The sequence below is a fragment of the Pseudophryne corroboree genome, chromosome 4 (assembly GCF_028390025.1).
Source record: "Pseudophryne corroboree isolate aPseCor3 chromosome 4, aPseCor3.hap2, whole genome shotgun sequence".
In the NCBI taxonomy this organism is placed as follows: Eukaryota; Metazoa; Chordata; class Amphibia; order Anura; family Myobatrachidae; genus Pseudophryne; species Pseudophryne corroboree.
In genome coordinates this window covers 63,544,663-63,564,703 of record NC_086447.1, presented here as the reverse complement: position 1 = coordinate 63,564,703, position 20,041 = coordinate 63,544,663, and the positions used below count along the sequence as shown (strand labels likewise).

Sequence of the window (20,041 nt, the reverse complement as noted above, 5' to 3'; positions counted from 1 at the left end):
AGGTGTCTGCTATTAGGACAGATATACACAGCCAACACAGGAGAGCACAACACATGCATGTTACACATGTAGACACACAACACAGGTGAGTAGCTCCTATTGAGGCCTCGCACCCACTGGTGTTCATGTCTTGTATGAAGAATTAACCGGACATGATGCACAGCAGCAGCGGGGGAATTTAACTGCAGATATAAGGACATAGGGGGTAAGTCAGAGTTGACTGCAGCAGCAAATTTGTTAGCAGCTGGGCAAAACCATGTGCACTGCAGGTGGGGCAGATGTAACATGTGCAGAGAGAGTTAGATTTGGGTGGGGTGTGTTCAAACTGAAATTGAAATTGCAGTGTAAAAATAAAGCAGCCAGTATTTACCCTGCACAGAAACAATATAACCCACCCAAATCTAACTCTCTCTGCACATGTTACATCTGCCTCACCTGCAGTGCACATGGTTTTGCCCAACTGCTAACAAACTTGCTGCTGCGATCAGGTCTGAATGACCCCCACACATCACTGTATGAAGCCATATCTCGCTGTAGCAATTGCAATGAGGTTGCAGCTAACATTACTTTCATTGTGAGAGGTATAGCTAGAAGGCACAGCTGCTTACCTGCATATCTGGGGTTACATGTGGAAACATGCAGAACAGGTTGGATTTCCTATATAGGATAACCCATATGTTCCTATATATTTACTATTACTCCTTTTACACCACCTGAAATATTTTGGGATTTTGAACGGGAGCGCGCAAAATCCCGGGACTGCAGGTGGTGTAAAAGGGTCCTTCTCCTAAACCCCGGGACCACTTTCCCGGGAATCCAACCCGGCTTGTACGCAGGGTTGTACACGGGTAAGACTCGGGGTAGGAGGAGGAGGTGGTGTAAATGGGTAAGCCGGGTCACCCATTTACAGCATGGCAAACCACCTGAACCACAGTGTCCAGCAGGTGGTCGGGAGACTGGGGGTCACGTCACACGCTGTCTATGCAGACAGCGATGCCATGCTAGTTACCATGCAGTGGCTGGGGACATGGCACATGCTGTCTATGCAGACAGCAGCGCCATGTCTGGTGCCTTTAAGCGCCGGAGGCTGGGGGCAGCACAGCAGCTTCCAGTTTGGTGGGCTTGCACCCGGTGAGACGCTCCGGAGTCCGGATCTGCAGTGTTTCCTGGCGCTTGGAGATGACATCATCTCTAAGCACCGGCCCACAAGACACTGCACCCGGGTGCAGTGTAAACGGTGCCGATCCAGGAATATCCTGGATCGGCACTGTTGTATAAATGGGTGGAGTCCCGGGTTTGACCCGGGATTTTGGTGTAAAAGGGGTATAAATAGGAACACAGAGTGTATGACAGTAGTTCTCCTGGTACACACTAGGCGGCGTGCTATATGAGCGACGTCACCTAGTGTATCCCCCTCCTGGGCCGGGCGGTTGGCAGCAATGAGCGATATGATGACCATATCGCTCAGTGACGCCAGGCAGCGGCCAGCTCTTGGACGCCAGTCCAAATGGAGCTGCCTGCACGACCAGCAGTGAGGGTTATTAATGACCCGCGGGTCCGCGCATAGCTGGTCGGCGACATACACACCTGCCGAGAGAGTGAGCTTCGTTGCTCAGGAAGGGCGATAATGAGGGACGTCGCTCATTTTCTCTGCAAGTGTGTATGCACCTTTCATATACTAAAATACATTTGTAAATAAAATATTGACAAAAGCCGGCAGACTGTGTAAATTAATATTTCAGACACATTGGGGGGAATTCAATTGTTGGAAAAATAAGAATTTACTCACCGGTAATTCTATTTCTCGTAGTCCGTAGTGGATGCTGGGAACTCCGTAAGGACCATGGGGAATAGCGGGCTCCGAAGGAGGCTGGGCACTCTAGAAAGATCTTAGACTACCTGGTGTGCACTGGCTCCTCCCACTATGACCCTCCTCCAAGCCTCAGTTAGGTACTGTGCCCGGACGAGCGTACACAATAAGGAAGGATTTTGAATCCCGGGTAAGACTCATACCAGCCACACCAATCACACCGTACAACTCGTGATATGAAACACAGTTAACAGTATGAAACAATAGAGCCTCTCAACAGATGGCTCAACAATAACCCGATTTAGTTAACAATAACTATGTACAAGTATTGCAGATAAACCGCACTTGGGATGGGCGCCCAGCATCCACTACGGACTACGAGAAATAGAATTACCGGTGAGTAAATTCTTATTTTCTCTAACGTCCTAGTGGATGCTGGGAACTCCGTAAGGACCATGGGGATTATACCAAAGCTCCCAAACGGGCGGGAGAGTGCGGATGACTCTGCAGCACTGAATGAGAGAACTCCAGGTCCTCCTCAGCCAGGGTATCAAATTTGTAGAATTTTGCAAACGTGTTTGCCCCTGACCAAGTAGCTGCTCGGCAAAGTTGTAAAGCCGAGACCTCTCGGGCAGCCGCCCAAGATGAGCCCACCTTCCTTGTGGAATGGGCATTGACAGATTTTGACTGTGGCAGGCCTGCCACAGTATGTGCAAGCTGAATTGTACTACAAATCCAACGAGCAATAGTCTGCTTAGAAGCAGGAGCACCCAGCTTGTTAGGTGCATATAGGATAAACAGCGAGTCAGATTTTCTGACTCTAGCCGTTCTGGAAACATATATTTTCAGTGCCCTGACAACGTCTAGCAACTTGGAGTCCTCCAAGTCCCTAGTAGCCTAGGCACCACAATAGGCTGGTTCAGGTGAAACGCTGACACCACCTTTGGGAGAAACTGGGGACGAGTCCTCAATTCTGCCCTATCCATATGGAAAATCAAATAAGGGCTTTTACAAGACAAAGCCGCCAACTTTGATACTCGCCTGGCAGAAGCCAAGGCCAATAACATAACCACCTTCCACGTGAGATATTTCAGATCCACGGTTTTTAGTGGTTCAAACCAATGTGATTTTAAGAAACTCAACACCACGTTGAGATCCCAAGGTGCCACAGGAGGCACAAACGGGGGCTGACTCTGCAGCACTCCTTTTATAAATGTCTGAACTTCAGGTACTGAAGCTAGTTCTTTTTGAAAGAAAATCGACAGAGCCGAGATCTGTACCTTAATGGAACCCAATTTAAGGCCCATAGTCACTCCTGCTTGCAGGAAATGCAGAAATCGACCTAGTTGAAATTCCTCTGTTGGGGCCCTTTTGGCCTCACACCATGCAACATATTTTCGCCATATGCGGTGATAATGAGTTGCTGTAACCTCTTTCCTGGCTTTAGTAAGCGTAGGACTGACTTCCTCCGGAATGCCCTTTTCCTTCAGGATCCGGCGTTCAACCGCCATGCCGACAAACGCAGCCGCGGTAAGTCTTGGAACAGACAGGGCCCCTGCTGCCGCAGGTCCTGTCTGAGTGGCAGAGGCCATGGGTCCTCTGATATAAATTCTTGAAGTTCTGGGTACCAAGCTCTTCTTGGCCATCCACGAGTATCGTTCTTACTCCTCGCCTTCTTATTATTCTCAGTACCTTTGGTATGAGAGGCAGAGGGGAGAACACATAAACCGACTGGTACACCCACGGTGTTACCAGAGCGTCCATAGCTATCGCCTGAGGGTCCCTTGACCCGGTGCAATATCTTTTATAGCTTTTTGTTGAGGCGGGACGCCATCATGTCCACCTGTGGCCTTTCCCAATGGTGTACAATCCTATTGGAAGACTTCTGGAGGAAGTCCCCATTCTCCCGGGTGGAGGTCGTGTCTGTTGAGAAGATCTGCTTCCCAGTTGTCCACTCCGGGAATGAACACTGCTGACAGTGCTAACACATGATTTTCCGCCTATCGGAGAATCCTTGTGGCTTCTGCCATCGCCATCCTGCTTCTTGTGCCGCCCTGTTGGTTTACATGGGCGACTGCCGTGATGTTGTCTGATTGGATCAGTACCGGCTGGTTTTGAAGCAGAGGCCTTGCCGGCCTCAGGGCATTGTAAATGGCCCTCAGGTCCAGAATATTTATGTGTAGGGAAATAACCTGACTTGACCAAAGTCCCTGGAAATTTCTTCCCTGTGTGACTGCCTCCCAGCCTCAAAGGCTGGAATCCATGGTCACTAGGACCTAGTCCTGTATGCCGAACCTGCGGCCCTCTTGAAGATGGGCACTCTGCAGCCACCACAGTAGAGATAACCCTGTCTCCAAGGACCAGGGTATCAGCCTATGCATCGGAAGATGCGATCCGGACCACTTGTCCAACAGGTCCCTCTGAAAAGTTCTTGTATGGAACCTGCCTAATGGGATTGCTTCGTAGGAAGCTACCATTTTTCCCAGGACTCGCGTGCAATGATGCACCGCTACCTATTTTGGCTTCAGGAGGTCTCTGACTAGAGATGACAACTCCTTGGCTTTCTCCTCCGGGAGAAACACTATTTCTGGTTTATGTCCAGAACCATCCCCAGGAACAGTAGACGCGTCATAGGAACCAGCTGTGACTTTGGACTGTTTAGAATCCAACCATGCTGTTGTAGCACTTTCCAAAATAGTGCTACCCCGACTACCAACTGCTCCTTGGACCTCGCCCTTATAACGAGATTGTCCAAGTACGGGATAATTACAACTCCCTTTTTTTGAATGAGTATCAACATTTCGGCCATTACCTTGATAAAACACCCTCGGTGCCATGTACAGTCCAAACGGCAGTGTCTGGACTTGGTAATGGTAATCCTGTACCACAAATCTGAGGTACTCCTGGCGAGGATGGTAAATGGGGACATGCAGGTAAGCATCCTTGATGTCCCAGGATACCATGTAATCCCCCTCGTCCAGGCTTGGAATAACCGCCCTGAGCGATTCCATCTTGAACTTGAATTTTTGTGTTCAAGGATTTTAAATATAAAATGGGTCACACCGAACCATGCGGTTTCGGTACCCCAACCCGTGTGGAATAGTAACCCCGTCCTTGTTGAAGTAGGGGCACCTTGAGTATTACCTGCTGGGAATACCGCTTATTAATTGCCTCTAGCACAGCCTCCCTGCCTGAGGGAGTTGTCAGCAAGGCATATTTTAGGAAACGGCTGGGGGGAGACATCTCGAATTCCAGCTTGTACCCCTAAAATACTACTTGAAAGAAACAGGGATCCACCTGTGAGCGAGCCCACTAATTGCTGAAATTTTTGAGACGGCCCCCCACCGTACCTGGCTACACCTGTGGAGCACCCGCGTCATGGTGTGGCCTCACAGGAGGCGGGGGAAGAATCTTGATTCTGGGAACAGGCTGACTGGTGCAGCTTTTTTCCCTCTACCCTTGTCTCTGTACAGAAAGTAAGCGCCATTTGACCCGCTTGCTTTTCTGAAGCCGAAAGGACTGTACCTTTGTCTGTGAGGAAACCTGAGGTAAAATTATTTCTTCCCAGCAGTTGCTGTGGATACGAGGTCCCAGAGACCATCCCCAAATAATTCCTCACCCTTATAAGGCTCTCTATGCGCTTTTTAAGTCAGCATCACCTGTCCATTGACAGGTCTCTAATACCCTCCTGACAGAATGGACATTACATTTATTTTGGATGCCAGCCGGCAAAATATCCCTCTGTGCATCCCCCATATATAAGACGACGTCTTTAATATGTTTTTATGTTTGCCAACTAGTATCCCTGTTTGACAGGGTCACCGACAACGCTGCAGCAGCACTATCTGCAGGTCTCAGTCTAGTACCTGAGTGTGTAAATACAGACTTCAGGATAGCCTCCTGTTTTTTATCAACAGGTACCTATTAAAGTGGCCGTATCCTAAGACGGCAGTGCCACCTTTTTTGACAAACGTGTGAGCGCCTTATCCACCCTAGGGGATATCTCCCAGTGTAACTTATCCACCTGGCGGGAAAGGGTACGCCATCAGTAACTTTTTATAAATTACCAGTTTCTTAACGGGGGAACCCACGCTTTCACACACTTCATTTATTCATCTGATGGGGGAACAAAACACTGCCTGTTTTTTCTCCCCAAACCTAAAACCCATTTTTAGAGGTGCTTGGGTTAAAGTCAGAAATGTATAACACATTTTTTATTGCCGGGATCACGTCACGGATGTTCCTAGTGGATTGTGTATATGTCTCCACCTTGTCGACACTGGAGTCAAACTCCGTGTCGACATCTGTGTCTGCCATCTGAGAGAGCGGGCGTTTTTGAGCCCCTGATGGCCTTTGAGACGCCTAGGCAGGCGCGGGCTGCGAAGCCGGCTGTCCCACAGCTGTTACGTCATCCACCCTTTTATGTAAGGAGTTGACACTGTCGGTTAATACCTTTCACCTATCCATCCACTCTGGTGTCGGCCCCACAGGGGGCGACATCACATATATCGGCCTCTGTTCTGTCACCATATAAGCCTCCTCATTCAACATGTCGACACAGCCGTACCGACACACCGCAGACACACAGGGAATGCTCTAAACGAGGACAGGACCCACAAAAGCCCTTTGGGGGGACAGAGTAAGAGTATGCCAGCACACACCAGAGCGCTATATATATACAGGGACTAACTGAGTTATGTCCCTAATAGCTTTTATATAATATACTGTTTACAGTGCCAATTTTAATGCCCCCCCTCTCTTTTCCCTCTTACTGTACTGTAGAATTGCAGGGAAGAGCCAGGGAGCTTCCCTCCAGCCGAGCTGTGAGGGAAAAATGGCGCCAGTGTGCTGAGGAGATAGGCTCCGCCCCTTTTTCGCGGCCTATTCTCCCGTTTTTTATGGAATTCTGGCAGGGGTATTTACCTCATATATAGCCCCTGGGGCCATATATTGAGGTATTTTAGCCAGCCAAGGTGTTTTTATTGCTGCCTCAGGGCGCCCCCCCCAGCGCCCTGCACCCTCAGTGACCGGAGTGTGAAGTGTGTGAGAGGAGCAATGGCGCACAGCTGCAGTGCTGTGCGCTACCTTGGTGAAGACAGAGTCTTCATGCCGCCGATTTTCCGGACCATCTTCTTGCTTCTGGCTCTGTAAGGGGGACGGCGGCGCGGCTCCGGGACCGAACATCAAGGCTGGGCCTGCGGTCGATCCCTCTGGAGCTAATGGTGTCCAGTAGCCTAAGAAGCCCAATCCGGCTGCAAGCAGGCGAGTTCGCTTCTTCTCCCCTTAGTCCCTCGCTGCAGTGAGCCTGTTGCCAGCAGGTCTCACTGAAAATAACATTCTAAGACTATAACTTTCTAAGAGCTCAGGAGAGCCCCTAGTGTGCATCCAACCTCGGCCGGGCACGAAATCTAACTGAGGCTTGGAGGAGGGTCATAGTGGGAGGAGCCAGTGCACACCAGGTAGTCTAAGATCTTTCTAGAGTGCCCAGCCTCCTTCGGAGCCCGCTATTCCCCATGGTCCTTACGGAGTTCCCAGCATCCACTAGGACGTTAGAGAAAGTCGGTTGGGTGTCTGTATTTTTCCTGTCCATTAGATAGGAGAAAAAAAAAAAGACACCCAACTGACTTTTCAAACAATTGAATACTGTGCTGTGCGAGCCGATCAGGTCTGAACTGCACATGCGGCGGGGTAAGGACTGACATGCGGGGCGGACTAGCCCTGTGCTGGGCGTCCTCCCGCATGTCAGGGAAGCTGATCGTAGATGCGCTAAATTTAGCACATCTACGATCAGGTCTGAAATACCGCCATTATGCGCTGCTTACTCAATATTTGTATTTGTGTGTGCAGTGTTTTGGTGAACCTACTGAGGACAGCGACCTGTACCTTTAATTAGGAGAAACGCTGGGGCGCCGGGCGACACCTGGGACTAGGGTTGCCATCATAAAATCAGGAACGCATGAAGTACACAGGTGCGGTGGCTGGCATCAAGTCTGCAGTTCACCTGTTTGTATTCAGCCGCAGAACCTGTGTAATTCATACGTGTCCCTGATAAAAGGGATATTATAGCAGCCCTGCCTGAGACCTCTGTGCTTCCTGTGCTCATGTATTAGACAGTGGGGTCACTGATATATGCCGATACAGTGCAAAGACTGTTTAATGGAAGCTGATTGGACGGCTCCTTTTAATCAGATTGATGAGTATTTGCATTTATCAGCATGAATGGCCGCTGCCACGCTGTATATTGCTGGTCTAGTCATACACAGTAATAGAAGTGTCCTTACGGTCATCATGGTAGACTGCTGCCTTGTGTATAAGCCGGCTTAGTGACTTAATAGGACCTGACAAAGGTCAAAAACCCCAGAACGCGGTAACTTCAGCTGCTGTGACGTTGCTGCCTCGGTGTAATATCAGCTCACCTGGGTTAGGTGTCTGGGGTTCTGCTCTCACCAGTGACTGTAAGGAATGAAACCGATGCGTGTGGTTCAACTCGCTCTCTCACTATTGGGAGTGGCAGGCTGTGGGATTCTGGGGCAAGAGCTCGGGCTGGCTAGTAGATGTATATCAAAGCAAGCTGTAGGACGGGCGAGTGGCAGAAGGCTGGGGCAATTGAGTGGCGGGACACTGGGGCAAGCTGTGGGACAGGCAAGTGGCAGGAGGCTGGGGCAATTGAGTGGCGGGACACTTGGACGAGCGTGTGGCTGGACGCTGGGGCAAACTGCAGAATGGGCGTGTGGCTGGGTGCTGGGGCAAGTTGCTGGACAGGCTAGTGGCTGGATGCTGCAGCAAGCTGCGGGATGGGCGAGTGTCATGATACTGGGACCTCTAGGACTAGTGAGTAGCAGATACTGGGTTACCTCTAGGACAGGTGACTAGAATACAGGGACACCCTCTAGGACAGGCGAGTAAGAATACAGAGACACCCTCTAGGACTGGTGACTAGAATACAGGGACACCCTCTAGGACAGGAGAGTAAGAATACTGGGCCACCCTCTAGGTCTAGCGAGTAGAAGAACGCTGGTGCACTCTCTAGAACAGGTGAGTTACTGTACAGACATACCAGGATGATGGAATAGTAGCATGCTCCTGGTTCCTCTATGGGACAGAGGAGTAGTAGGAGTATACTGAGACAGGTAAGTAGCAGCACACTGACTATGACAAGTGATTGTGGGATGCTGGGACATCCTCTAGGACAGGCGAGTAGTAGAATACTAGAACAGGTGAGATAGTGAGACCTCCTGGACAGGTAAGTAGTAGTAGGGTGCTGAGACACCCTGTAGGACAGGTGAGTAGCGAGATGCGGGGACGCCCTCTAAGATGGGCGAGTAATGGAATGCTGCGACGCCCTCTAAGACGGGCGAGTAGCGGAATGCTGGGAAACCCTCTTAGACAGCTGAGTAGAAGTTACTTGGGCCTCTAAGACAGGTAAGAAATTGCTGAATAGTGGGACCTCTAGGACAGGTGATTAACAGATGTTGGGCCTCTAGGACAGGTGCCAGGATGACCTCTAGGACAGTACATGACGTCAGTAGTATCAGGACAGGTGAGTGTTAGCTGAATGCTGGGACCACCTCTAGGACAGTACATGGCAGTAGTAGTAGCAGATACTGCGATCACCTCCAGGACAGTACATGGCTGTAGTAGTAGTAGTAGGACAGATGAGTAGCAGATACTGGGATGACCTCTAGGACAGCACGTCAGTAGTAGTAGGACACTGGGATCACCTCTAGGACAGAACATGGCAGTAGTAGTAGAACACTAGGACAGGTGAGTAGCAGATACTGGGACCTCTAAGATAAGAAAGTGGAAGAATTCTGCGGGATGCTGGGACACCCTCAAGGACAGGCGAGTAGTAAAATACTAGAACAGGTGAGATAGTGAGATCTCCTGGACAGGTAAGTAGTAGTAGGGTGCTGAGACACCCTCTAGGACAGGCGAGTAGCGGGATGCTGAGACACCCTCTAGGACAGGCGAGTAGCGGGATGCTGAGACACCCTCTAGGACAGGCGAGTAGCGGAATGCTGGGAAACCCTCGTAGACAGGTGAGTTACAGTTACTTGGACCTCTACAACAGATGAGTATTAGCGGGACCTCTAAGACAGGTGAGAAATTGCTATATGGTGGGACCTCTAGGGCAGGTTCGTAGCACATACTGGGACAACCTCTAGGACAGTACATGGCAGTAGTGACAAGACAGGTGAGTGTTAGCTGAATGTTGGGACCTCTGGGACATATGAGTAGCAGCCTCTGGGAGCACCTCTCGGACAGTACATGGCAGTAGTAGTAGTAGTAGTAGCAGCAGCAGATACTGGGGACCACCTCTAGGAAAGTACATGGCAGTAGTAGTAGTAGGACAGGTGAGTAGCAGATATTGGGATGACCTCTAGGACAGTACATGAAAGTAGTAGCGGGATGTTGGGGCATCCTCAAGGACAGTATATGGCAGTAGTAGCAGGACACCAGGACATGTGACTAGCAGATACTGGGATGACCTCTAGGACAGTATATAGCTGTAGTAGTTGTAGGATACTAGGACATGCGAGTACTAGTGGGATGCTGGGACACACTCAAGCAGTAGTAGCAGATACTGGGATGACCTCTAGGACAGATGAGTAGCAGATACTAGGATGACCTCTAGGACAGCACGTCAGTAGTAGTAGGACACTAGGATCACCTCTAGGACAGAACATGGCAGCAGCAGTAGGACACTAGGACAGGTGAGCAGCAGATACTGGGACCTCTAAGATAAGTAAGTGGAAGATTTCTGAGACTCTCTAAGATGTGATTGCGGGATGCTGGGACACCCTCAAGGACAGGCGAGTAGAAGAATACTAGAACAGGTGAGATAGTGAGATCTCCTGGACAGGTAAGTAGTAGAGGGGGGCCGAGACACCCTCTAGGACAGGTGAGTAGCAAGATGCTGGGACGCACTATAGGATAGGCGAGTAGCGGATTGCGGAGACACCCTCTAGGACAGGCGAGCAGCGAGATGCGCTATAGGACGGGCGAGTAGCGGAATGCTGAGACACCCTCTAGGACGGGCGAGTAGCGGAATGCTGAGACACCCTCTAGGACGGGCGAGTAGCGGAATGCTGAGACACCCTCTAGGACGGGCGAGTAGCGGAATGCTGAGACACCCTCTAGGACGGGCGAGTAGCGGAATGCTGAGACACCCTCTAGGACGGGCGAGTAGCGGAATGCTGAGACACCCTCTAGGACGGGCGAGTAGCGGAATGCTGAGACACCCTCTAGGACGGGCGAGTAGCAGAATGCTGAGACACCCTCTAGGACGGGCGAGTAGCAGAATGCTGAGACACCCTCTAGGACGGGCGAGTAGCAGAATGCTGAGACACCCTCTAGGACGGGCGAGTAGCAGAATGCTGAGACACCCTCTAGGACGGGCGAGTAGCAGAATGCTGAGACATCCTCTAGGACGGGCGAGTAGCAGAATGCTGAGACACCCTCTAGGACGGGCGAGTAGCAGAATGCTGAGACACCCTCTAGGACGGGCGAGTAGCAGAATGCTGAGACACCCTCTAGGACGGGCGAGTAGCAGAATGCTGAGACACCCTCTAGGACGGGCGAGTAGCAGAATGCTGAGACGCCCTCTAGGACAGGCAAGTAGCGGGATGCTGGGAAACCCTCCTAGACAGGTGAGTAGAAGTTACTTGGACCTCTACAACAGATGAGTATCAGTTAGTGGGACCTCTGAGACAGGTGAGAAATTGCTGGATGGTGGGACCTCTAGGACAGATGATTAGCAGATGTTGGGACCTTTAGGACAGGTGCCAGCATGACCTCTAGGGCAGGTTAGTAGCACATACTGGGACAACCTCTAGGACAGCACATGGCAGTAGTGACAAGACAGGTGAGTGTTAGCTGAATGCTGGGACCTGAGTAGCAGCCTCTGGGAGCACCTCTAGGACAGTACATAGCAGTAGTAGTAGGACAGTTATCACATACTGGGATGACCTCTAGGACAGTACATAGCAGTAGTAGGACAGTTATCACATACTGGGATGACCTCTAGGACAGTACATGGCAGTAGTAGGACACTAGGACAGGAATCAGATACTGGGGCCACCTCTAGGACAGGTAGCAGATACTTAGACAACCTCTAGGACTGTACATGGCAGACAGTGGGACCACCTCTAGGACAGTATATGGCAGCAGTACACAGTAGCAGAGCACTAGGACAGTACATGGCGGCAGCAGACGTGTGACATCCCGGTCACCGCTCCCCTGTAACCTCTTACCCGATCCATCCTGGCCATGACAGCCCGGCAGCCGCCCATCTTGAACCTGAGCAGGTTGTAGACCTCCTCCGGGTGCCCGAGCGACCTGACGATGTCCATTGCCGGTGTACGATGATGAGCAGCCGTCTGTTCCCGGCTACAGCATCCTCCTCCTGACTTACCGCTATGACAGCCCCCGCCCCCGCCCGACGCCGGCCAATAGCCGCGCAGCTCCACAGTGGACTGACGGCTCTCATTGGGGAGAGGGGTCTCGAACCAGGGGGTGCCAACCAATCACGGTGGACCTGTTGCTGGGGTGACGGATTGCGCAAACGCGCGATTCGCTGAGCCGGGAGCGTGACGTCAGTCACCCCGGCGTGTGGGCGTGGCCAGCTGGTGTGTGTGTGTGTGTGTGTGTGTGTGTGTGTGTGTGTGTGTGTGTGTGTGTGTGTGTGTGTGTGTGTGTGTGTGTGTGTGTGTGTGTGTGTGTGTGTGTGTGTGTGTGTGTGTGTGTGTGTGTGTGTGTGTGTGTGTGTGTGTGTGTGTGTGTGTGTGTGTGTGTGTGTGTGTGTGTGTGTGTGTGTGTGTGTGTGTGTGTGTGTGTGTGTGTGTGTGTGCGCTAGTCTCATCTGATGACACTGAGCTGAGAGCCAGTGTATGCTATGTATATATACAGTACAGACATGAGCAGTGCCTGGCGGCCATGGCAAACACTGATAGTCACACAGCCAGTTCCTGTATTACACCAGTAACCTCTTGTTCCCAAACTGTTGTTGAACTATAAGTCCCAGCAGGCCCTGACACTCAGCCACAGGCTCTTCAAGCCCTATCACACTAGATGTAATACTGTAGGGCATGGGCCTTCAACCTGCTGCTCCAGCTGCTGTAGAACTAGACATCCCAGCATGCCCTACCTCAATTTTAGCATGCTTTATTGTCAAAACTGGCAAAACATGCTGGGATGTGTAGTTCTACAGCAGCTGGAGGGCCACAGGTTGAAGCCCCATGCTGTAGGGGTACAGCGGAGAGCACGGGACCGTCCATTGCTACACGGTGCCTCCGACACCAATAAAACAAAAACACCCCAAGAGTAATAAAAATGTGTAGAGGATATATATATATATATATATATATATATATATATAGTTTCAATACCTTCCCCACCTGTGGCTCAGGTGTGTCTGGAAAAGGACGAGAGGCGGCACTCCAAGGACTTAAAAAAGAGTTTTTTTATGTGCAAAACATGGCAGGACAATAAAGTGCAAACAATAGGGAAAACATGGAGGTCTTACGACGTTTCAAGGCAGCAAGCCTTTTCCTCAGGTAAGTGAACCCATGTGGAATGTGATGTGCAAAAAAGCGAGAACCAAACTCACCCAGAGAAACACTCACCTTATAAAGCCGTGCTGAGACAGGTGTTCCCGGCGTCTGTGTCCGAAACTTCCGGGTGCGGCGCCCGAGCGGCGCATAGCTGACGTGTTAGTTGCCTAGCAACGAGATTGCAAACAGGCGCCGGGGAGACCCGTCATATCTGAAGGGAAATATAAACAAAGATAGTCACATGTGCAATAAACGAAATGTATGACACCCGAAGAGGGTGAACAGTGAGTGAAAATGTGATGCTTTAAAAACATGAGAGAAGTTAAAAGTTGAAACTCAGCTGAAGACTCTGAAAAGATGTATAAGCATATAGGGAAAAAAAATTGCAGAAAGCCAAACTCATAGTGATGGCCGCATATGCTAACAAGGATTATAATACATATATGGTAACTAATAATACATTAAGCCTGGATAGGCTAGCAAACGGTAATGGGCAATCAGTATGGATCCCTGCTGGGTTGCAGCACCCCGTCACAGAGGGGGAATGGGGAAGGGGGGACGAGGGGGAGGGGATATAAAATAAAAATACAGAATGTCAAAGGGAGCTGTATATGTTGATTATGTAAAATACTCTTCCGAAATATGACCACAAAGTGATAAAAAACACCTGGTTTATTCACATATTATCTATGCACATTATACTTTGATGAACATTAATTGTCTATGCGTTCCACTGCGGTCCCGGCGTGCGTTCCATTGCCTTCACTTCCGGTGTATTAGGCGGAAGTGATGCGGCAGTGAGAACGGCTCAGTGCGGCCGTGGTGGCTGTCCCAATGGTATAATTACCAACACGTACCTCTCTTCTCTCCTCAGTGTGTTCCCTGCTTAATGTGTACATTATCAAATATGCCAATCCAACTTCTGAGGTCCGTGAATATACTTTTCATTTATGCGTTCCACGGCACCTCCGATTGCGTTTCACTGACATCACTTCCGCCATATCCAACGGGAGTGATGCTGGATACTGTGTAGCTATTTACTATTCCAATCCACTAGTATTTTTATTTCTCTGACGTCCTAGTGGATGCTGGGGACTCCGTCAGGACCATGGGGAATAGCGGCTCCGCAGGAGACAGGGCACAAAAGTAAAAGCTTTAGGATCAGGTGGTGTGCACTGGCTCCTCCCCCTATGACCCTCCTCCAAGCCTCAGTTAGATTTTTGTGCCCGGCCGAGAAGGGTGCAATCTAGGTGGCTCTCCTAAAGAGCTGCTTAGAGTAAAAGTTTTGTTAGGTTTTTTATTTTCAGTGAGTCCTGCTGGCAACAGGCTCACTGCATCGAGGGACTTAGGGGAGAGAAGTGAACTCACCTGCGTGCAGGATGGATTGGCTTCTTAGGCTACTGGACACCATTAGCTCCAGAGGGAGTCGGAACACAGGTCTCACCCTGGGGTTCGTCCCGGAGCCGCGCCGCCGACCCCCTTGCAGATGCCGAAAAGTGAAGAGGTCCAGAAACCGGCGGCAGAAGACTTTTCAGTCTTCATAAGGTAGCGCACAGCACTGCAGCTGTGCGCCATTGTTGTCAGCACACTTCATAGCAGCGGTCACTGAGGGTGCAGGGCGCTGGGGGGGGCGCCCTGGGCAGCAATGATAGTACCTTATTCTGGCTAAAAATACATCACATATAGCCCCTGGGGGCTATATGGATGTATTTAACCCCTGCCAGGTCTCAGAAAAACGGGAGAAGAAGCCCGCCGAAAAGGGGGCGGGGCCTATTCTCCTCAGCACACAGCGCCATTTTCCCTCACAGAAATGCTGGTGGGAAGGCTCCCAGGCTCTCCCCTGCACTGCACTACAGAAACAGGGTTAAAACAGAGAGGGGGGGCACTTATTTGGCGATATGACTATATATATTAAAATGCTATAAGGGAAAAACACTTATATAAAGGTTGTCCCTGTATAATTATAGCGTTTTTGGTGTGTGCTGGCAAACTCTCCCTCTGTCTCCCCAAAGGGCTAGTGGGGTCCTGTCCTCTATCAGAGCATTCCCTGTGTGTGTGCTGTGTGTCGGTACGTGTGTGTCGACATGTATGAGGACGATGTTGGTGAGGAGGCGGAGCAATTGCCTGTAATGGTGATGTCACTCTCTAGGGAGTCGACACCGGAATGGATGGCTTATTTAAGGAATTACGTGATAATGTCAACACGCTGCAAGGTCGGTTGACGACATGAGACGGCCGGCAAACCAATTAGTACCTGTCCAGGCGTCTCGAACACCGTCAGGGGCGTTAAAACGTCCTTTTACCTCAGTCGGTCGACACAGACACGGACACTGACTCCAGTGTCGACGGTGAAGAAACAAACGTATTTTCCTTTAGGGCCACACGTTACTTGTTAAGGGCAATGAAGGAGGTGTTACATATTTCTGATACTACAAGTACCACAAAAAAGGGTATTATGTGGAGTGTGAAAAAACTACCTGTAGTTTTTCCTGAATCAGATAAATTAAATGAAGTGTGTGATGATGCGTGGGTTTCCCCCGATAGAAAATTATTGGCGGTATACCTTGTCCCGCCAGAAGTTAGGGCGCGTTGGGAAACACCCCTTAGGGTGGATAAGGCGCTCACACGCTTATCAAAACAAGTGGCGGTACCGTCTCCAGATAGGGCCGCCCTCAAGGAGCCAGCTGATAGGAGGCTGGAAAATATCCTAAAAAGTATATACACACATACTGGTGTTATACTGCGACCAGCGATCGCCTCAGCCTGGATGTGCAGCGCTGGGGTGGCTTGGTCGGATTCCCTGACTGAAAATATTGATACCCTTGACAGGGACAGTATTTTATTGACTATAGAGCATTTAAAGGATGCATTTCTATATATGCGAGATGCACAGAGGGATATTTGCACTCTGGCATCAAGAGTAAGTGCGATGTCCATATCTGCCAGAAGTTGTTTATGGACACGACAGTGGTCAGGTGATGCAGATTCCAAACGGCACATGGAAGTATTGCCGTATAAAGGAGAAAAAGACAATGTCTTTTCAGCCTCAGTCCTTTCGTCCCCATAAGGGCAAGCGGGAAAAAGGCCAGTCATATCTGCCATGGGATAGAGGAAAGGGAAGAAGACTGCAGCAGGCAGCCCATTCCCAGAAACAGAAGCCCTCCACCGCTTCTGCCAAGTCCTCAGCATGACGCTGGGGCCGTACAAGCGGACTCAGGTGCGGTGGGGGGGGTCGTCTCAAGAGTTTCAGCACGCAGTGGGCTCACTCGCAAGTGGACCCCTGGATCCTACAAGTAGTATCCCAGGGGTACAGATTGGAAATTCGAGACGTCTCCCCCTCGCAGGTTCCTGAAGTCTGCTTTACCAACGTCTCCCTCCGACAGGGAGGCAGTAGTGGAAACAATTCACAAGCTGTATTCCCAGCAGGTGATAATCAAAGTACCCCTCCTACAACAAGGAAAGGGGTATTATTCCACACTATATTGTGGTACTGAAGCCAGACGGCTCGGTGAGACCTATTCTAAATCTGAAATAGTTGAACACTTACATACAAGGGTTCAAATCAAGATGGAGTCACTCAGAGCAGTGATAGCGAACAGGAAGAAGGGGACTATATGGTGTCCCGGGACATCAGGGATGCTTACCTCCATGTCCCAATTTGCCCTTCTCACCAAGGGTACCTCAGGTTCGTGGTACAGAACTGTCACTATCAGTTTCAGACGCTGCCGGTTGGATTGTCCACGGCACCCCGGGTCCTTACCAAGGTAATGGCCGAAATGATGATTCTTCTTCAAAGAAAATGGACGATCTCCTGATAGGGGCAAGGTCCAGAGAACAGTTGGAGGTCGGAGTAGCACTATCTCAAGTAGTTCTACGACAGCACGGGTGGATTCTAAATATTCCAAAACCGCAGCTGTTTCCGACGACACGTCTGCTGTTCCTAGGGATGATTCTGGACACAGTCCAGAAAAAGGTGTTTCTCCCGGAGAAGAAAGCCAGGGAGTTATCCGAGCTAGTCAGGAACCTCCTAAAACCAGGAAAAGTGTCAGTGCATCATTGCACAAGGGTCCTGGGAAAAATGGTGGCTTCTTACGAAGCGATTCCATTCGGTAGATTTCACGCAAGAACTTTTCAGTGGGATCTGCTGGAAAAATGGTCCGGATCGCATCTTCAGATGCATCAGCGGATAACCCTGTCTCCAAGGACAAGGGTGTTTCTTCTGCGGTGGCTGCAGAGTGCTCATCTACTAAAGGGCCGCAGATTCGGCATTCAGGACTGAGTCCTGGTGACCACGGATGCCAGCCTGAGAGGCTGGGGAGCAGTCACACAGGGAAAAAATTTCCAGGGAGTGTGATCAAGTCTGGAGACTTCTCTCCACATAAATATACTGGAGCTAAGGGCAATTTACAATGTTCTAAGCTTAGCAAGACCTCTGCTTCAAGGTCAGCCGGTATTGATCCAGTGGGACAACATCACGGCAGGAGGGCAATGGCAGAAACTGCAAGGATTCTTCGCTGGGCGAAAAATCATGTGATAGCACTGTCAGCAGTGTTCATTCCGGGAGTGGACAACTGGGAAGCAGACTTCCTCAGCAGGCACGACCTCCACCCGGGAGAGTGGGGACTTCATCGGGAAGTATTCCACATGATTGTGAACCGTTGGAAAAGACCAAAGGTGGACATGATGGCGTCCCGCCTGAACAAAAAACTGGACAGGTATTGCGCCAGGTCAAGAGACCCTCAAGCAATATCTGTGGACGTTCTGGTAACACCGTGGGTGTACCAGTCGGTGTATGTGTTCCCTCCTCTGTTTCTCATAACCAAGGTACTGAGAATTATAAGACGTAGAGGAGTAAGAACTATACTCGTGGCTCCGGATTGGCCAAGAAGGACGTGGCACCCGGAACTTCAAGAAATGCTCACAGAGGACTCATGGCCTCTGCCGCTAAGAAGGGACTTGCTTCAGCAAGTACCAGGTCTGTTCCAAGACTTACCGCGGCTGCGTTTGACGGCATGGCGGTGGAACGCCAGATCCTAAGGGAAAAAGGCATTCCGGAAGAGGTCATTCCTACCCTGGTCAAAGCCAGGAAGGAGGTGACCGCAAAACATTATCACCACATTTGGCGAAAATATGTTGCGTGGTGTGAGGCCAGGAAGGCCCCACGAAGAAATTTCAACTCGGTCGATTCCTGCATTTCCTGCAAACAGGAGTGTCTATGGGCCTCAAATTGGGGTCCATTAAGGTTCAAATTTCGGCCCTGTCAATTTTCTTCCAGAAAGAATTGGCTTCAGTTCCTGAAGTCCAGAAGTTTGTCAAGGGAGTATTGCATATACAACCCCCTTTTTGTGCCTCCAGTGGCACTGTGGGATCTCAACGTAGTTCTGGGATTCCTCAAATCACATTTTAAACCGCTCAAATCTGTGGTTTTGAAATACCTCACATGAAAAGTGACCATGCTGTTGGCCCTGGCCTCGGCCAGGCGAGTGTCAGAATTGGCGGCTTTGTCTCACAAAAGCCATATCTGATTGTCCATTCGGACAGGGCAGAGCTGCGGACTCGTCCCCAGTTTCTTCCTAAGGTGGTGTCAGCGTTTCACCTGAACCAGCTTATTGTGGTACCTGCGGCTACTAGGGACTTGGAGGACTCCAAGTTGCTAGATGTTGTCAGGGCCCTGAAAATATAGGTTTCCAGGACGGCTGGAGTCAGGAAAACTGACTCGCTGTTATCCTGTATGCACCCAACAAACTGGGTGCTCTTGCTTCTAAGCAGACGATTGCTCGTTGGATTTGTAGCACATTTCAACTTGCACATTCTGTGGCAGGCCTGTCACAGCCTAAATCTGTCAAGGCCCATTCCACAAGGAAGGTGGGCTCATCCTGGGCGGCTGCCCGAGGGGTCTCGGCATTACAACTCTGCCGAGCAGCTACGTGGTCGGGGGAGAACACGTTTGTAAAATTCTACAAATTTGATACCCTGGCTAAAGAGGACCTGGAGTTCTCTCATTCGGTGCTGCAGAGTCATCCGCACTCTCCCGCCCGTTTGGGAGCTTTGGTATAATCCCCATGGTCCTGACGGAGTCCCCAGCATCCACTAGGACGTCAGAGAAAATAAGATTTTACTTACCGATAAATCTATTTCTCGTAGTCCGTAGTGGATGCTGGGCGCCCATCCCAAGTGCGGATTGTCTGCAATACTTGTACATAGTTATTGTTACAAAAATCGGGTTATTATTGTTGTGAGCCATCTTTTCAGAGGCTCCGCTGTTATCATGCTGTTAACTGGGTTCAGATCACAGGTTGTACAGTGTGATTGGTGTGGCTGGTATGAGTCTTACCCGGGATTCAAAATCCTTCCTTATTGTGTACGCTCGTCCGGGCACAGTATCCTAACTGAGGCTTGGAGGAGGGTCATAGGGGGAGGAGCCAGTGCACACCACCTGATCCTAAAGCTTTTACTTTTGTGCCCTGTCTCCTGCGGAGCCGCTATTCCCCATGGTCCTGACGGAGTCCCCAGCATCCACTACGGACTACGAGAAATAGATTTATCGGTAAGTAAAATCTTATTATTTTTTTATATTTTCAATGCTTGTGATCCTTATCTAATATATAGTGCAATATACTTAATGTATAATATACCTATTTATACATTTTATTTCTTTTTTTAACTCTTTTAACCCCGT

At 50.1% G+C, this 20,041-nt stretch overlaps 1 protein-coding gene across 1 annotated transcript in view; it reads right to left on the bottom strand.

The window, feature by feature from the left end:
• Positions 1–12,246, bottom strand: part of FDFT1 (farnesyl-diphosphate farnesyltransferase 1) — a 29,881-nt gene extending 17,635 nt beyond the window's left edge. The window contains exon 1 of the mRNA XM_063915106.1: positions 12,064–12,246. Within this exon, the coding sequence (XP_063771176.1) occupies positions 12,064–12,162 (99 nt within the window). The 5' untranslated portion in view covers positions 12,163–12,246. The remainder of the gene's footprint in view (positions 1–12,063) is intronic.
• Between the last annotated feature and the right edge of the window lie 7,795 nt (positions 12,247–20,041).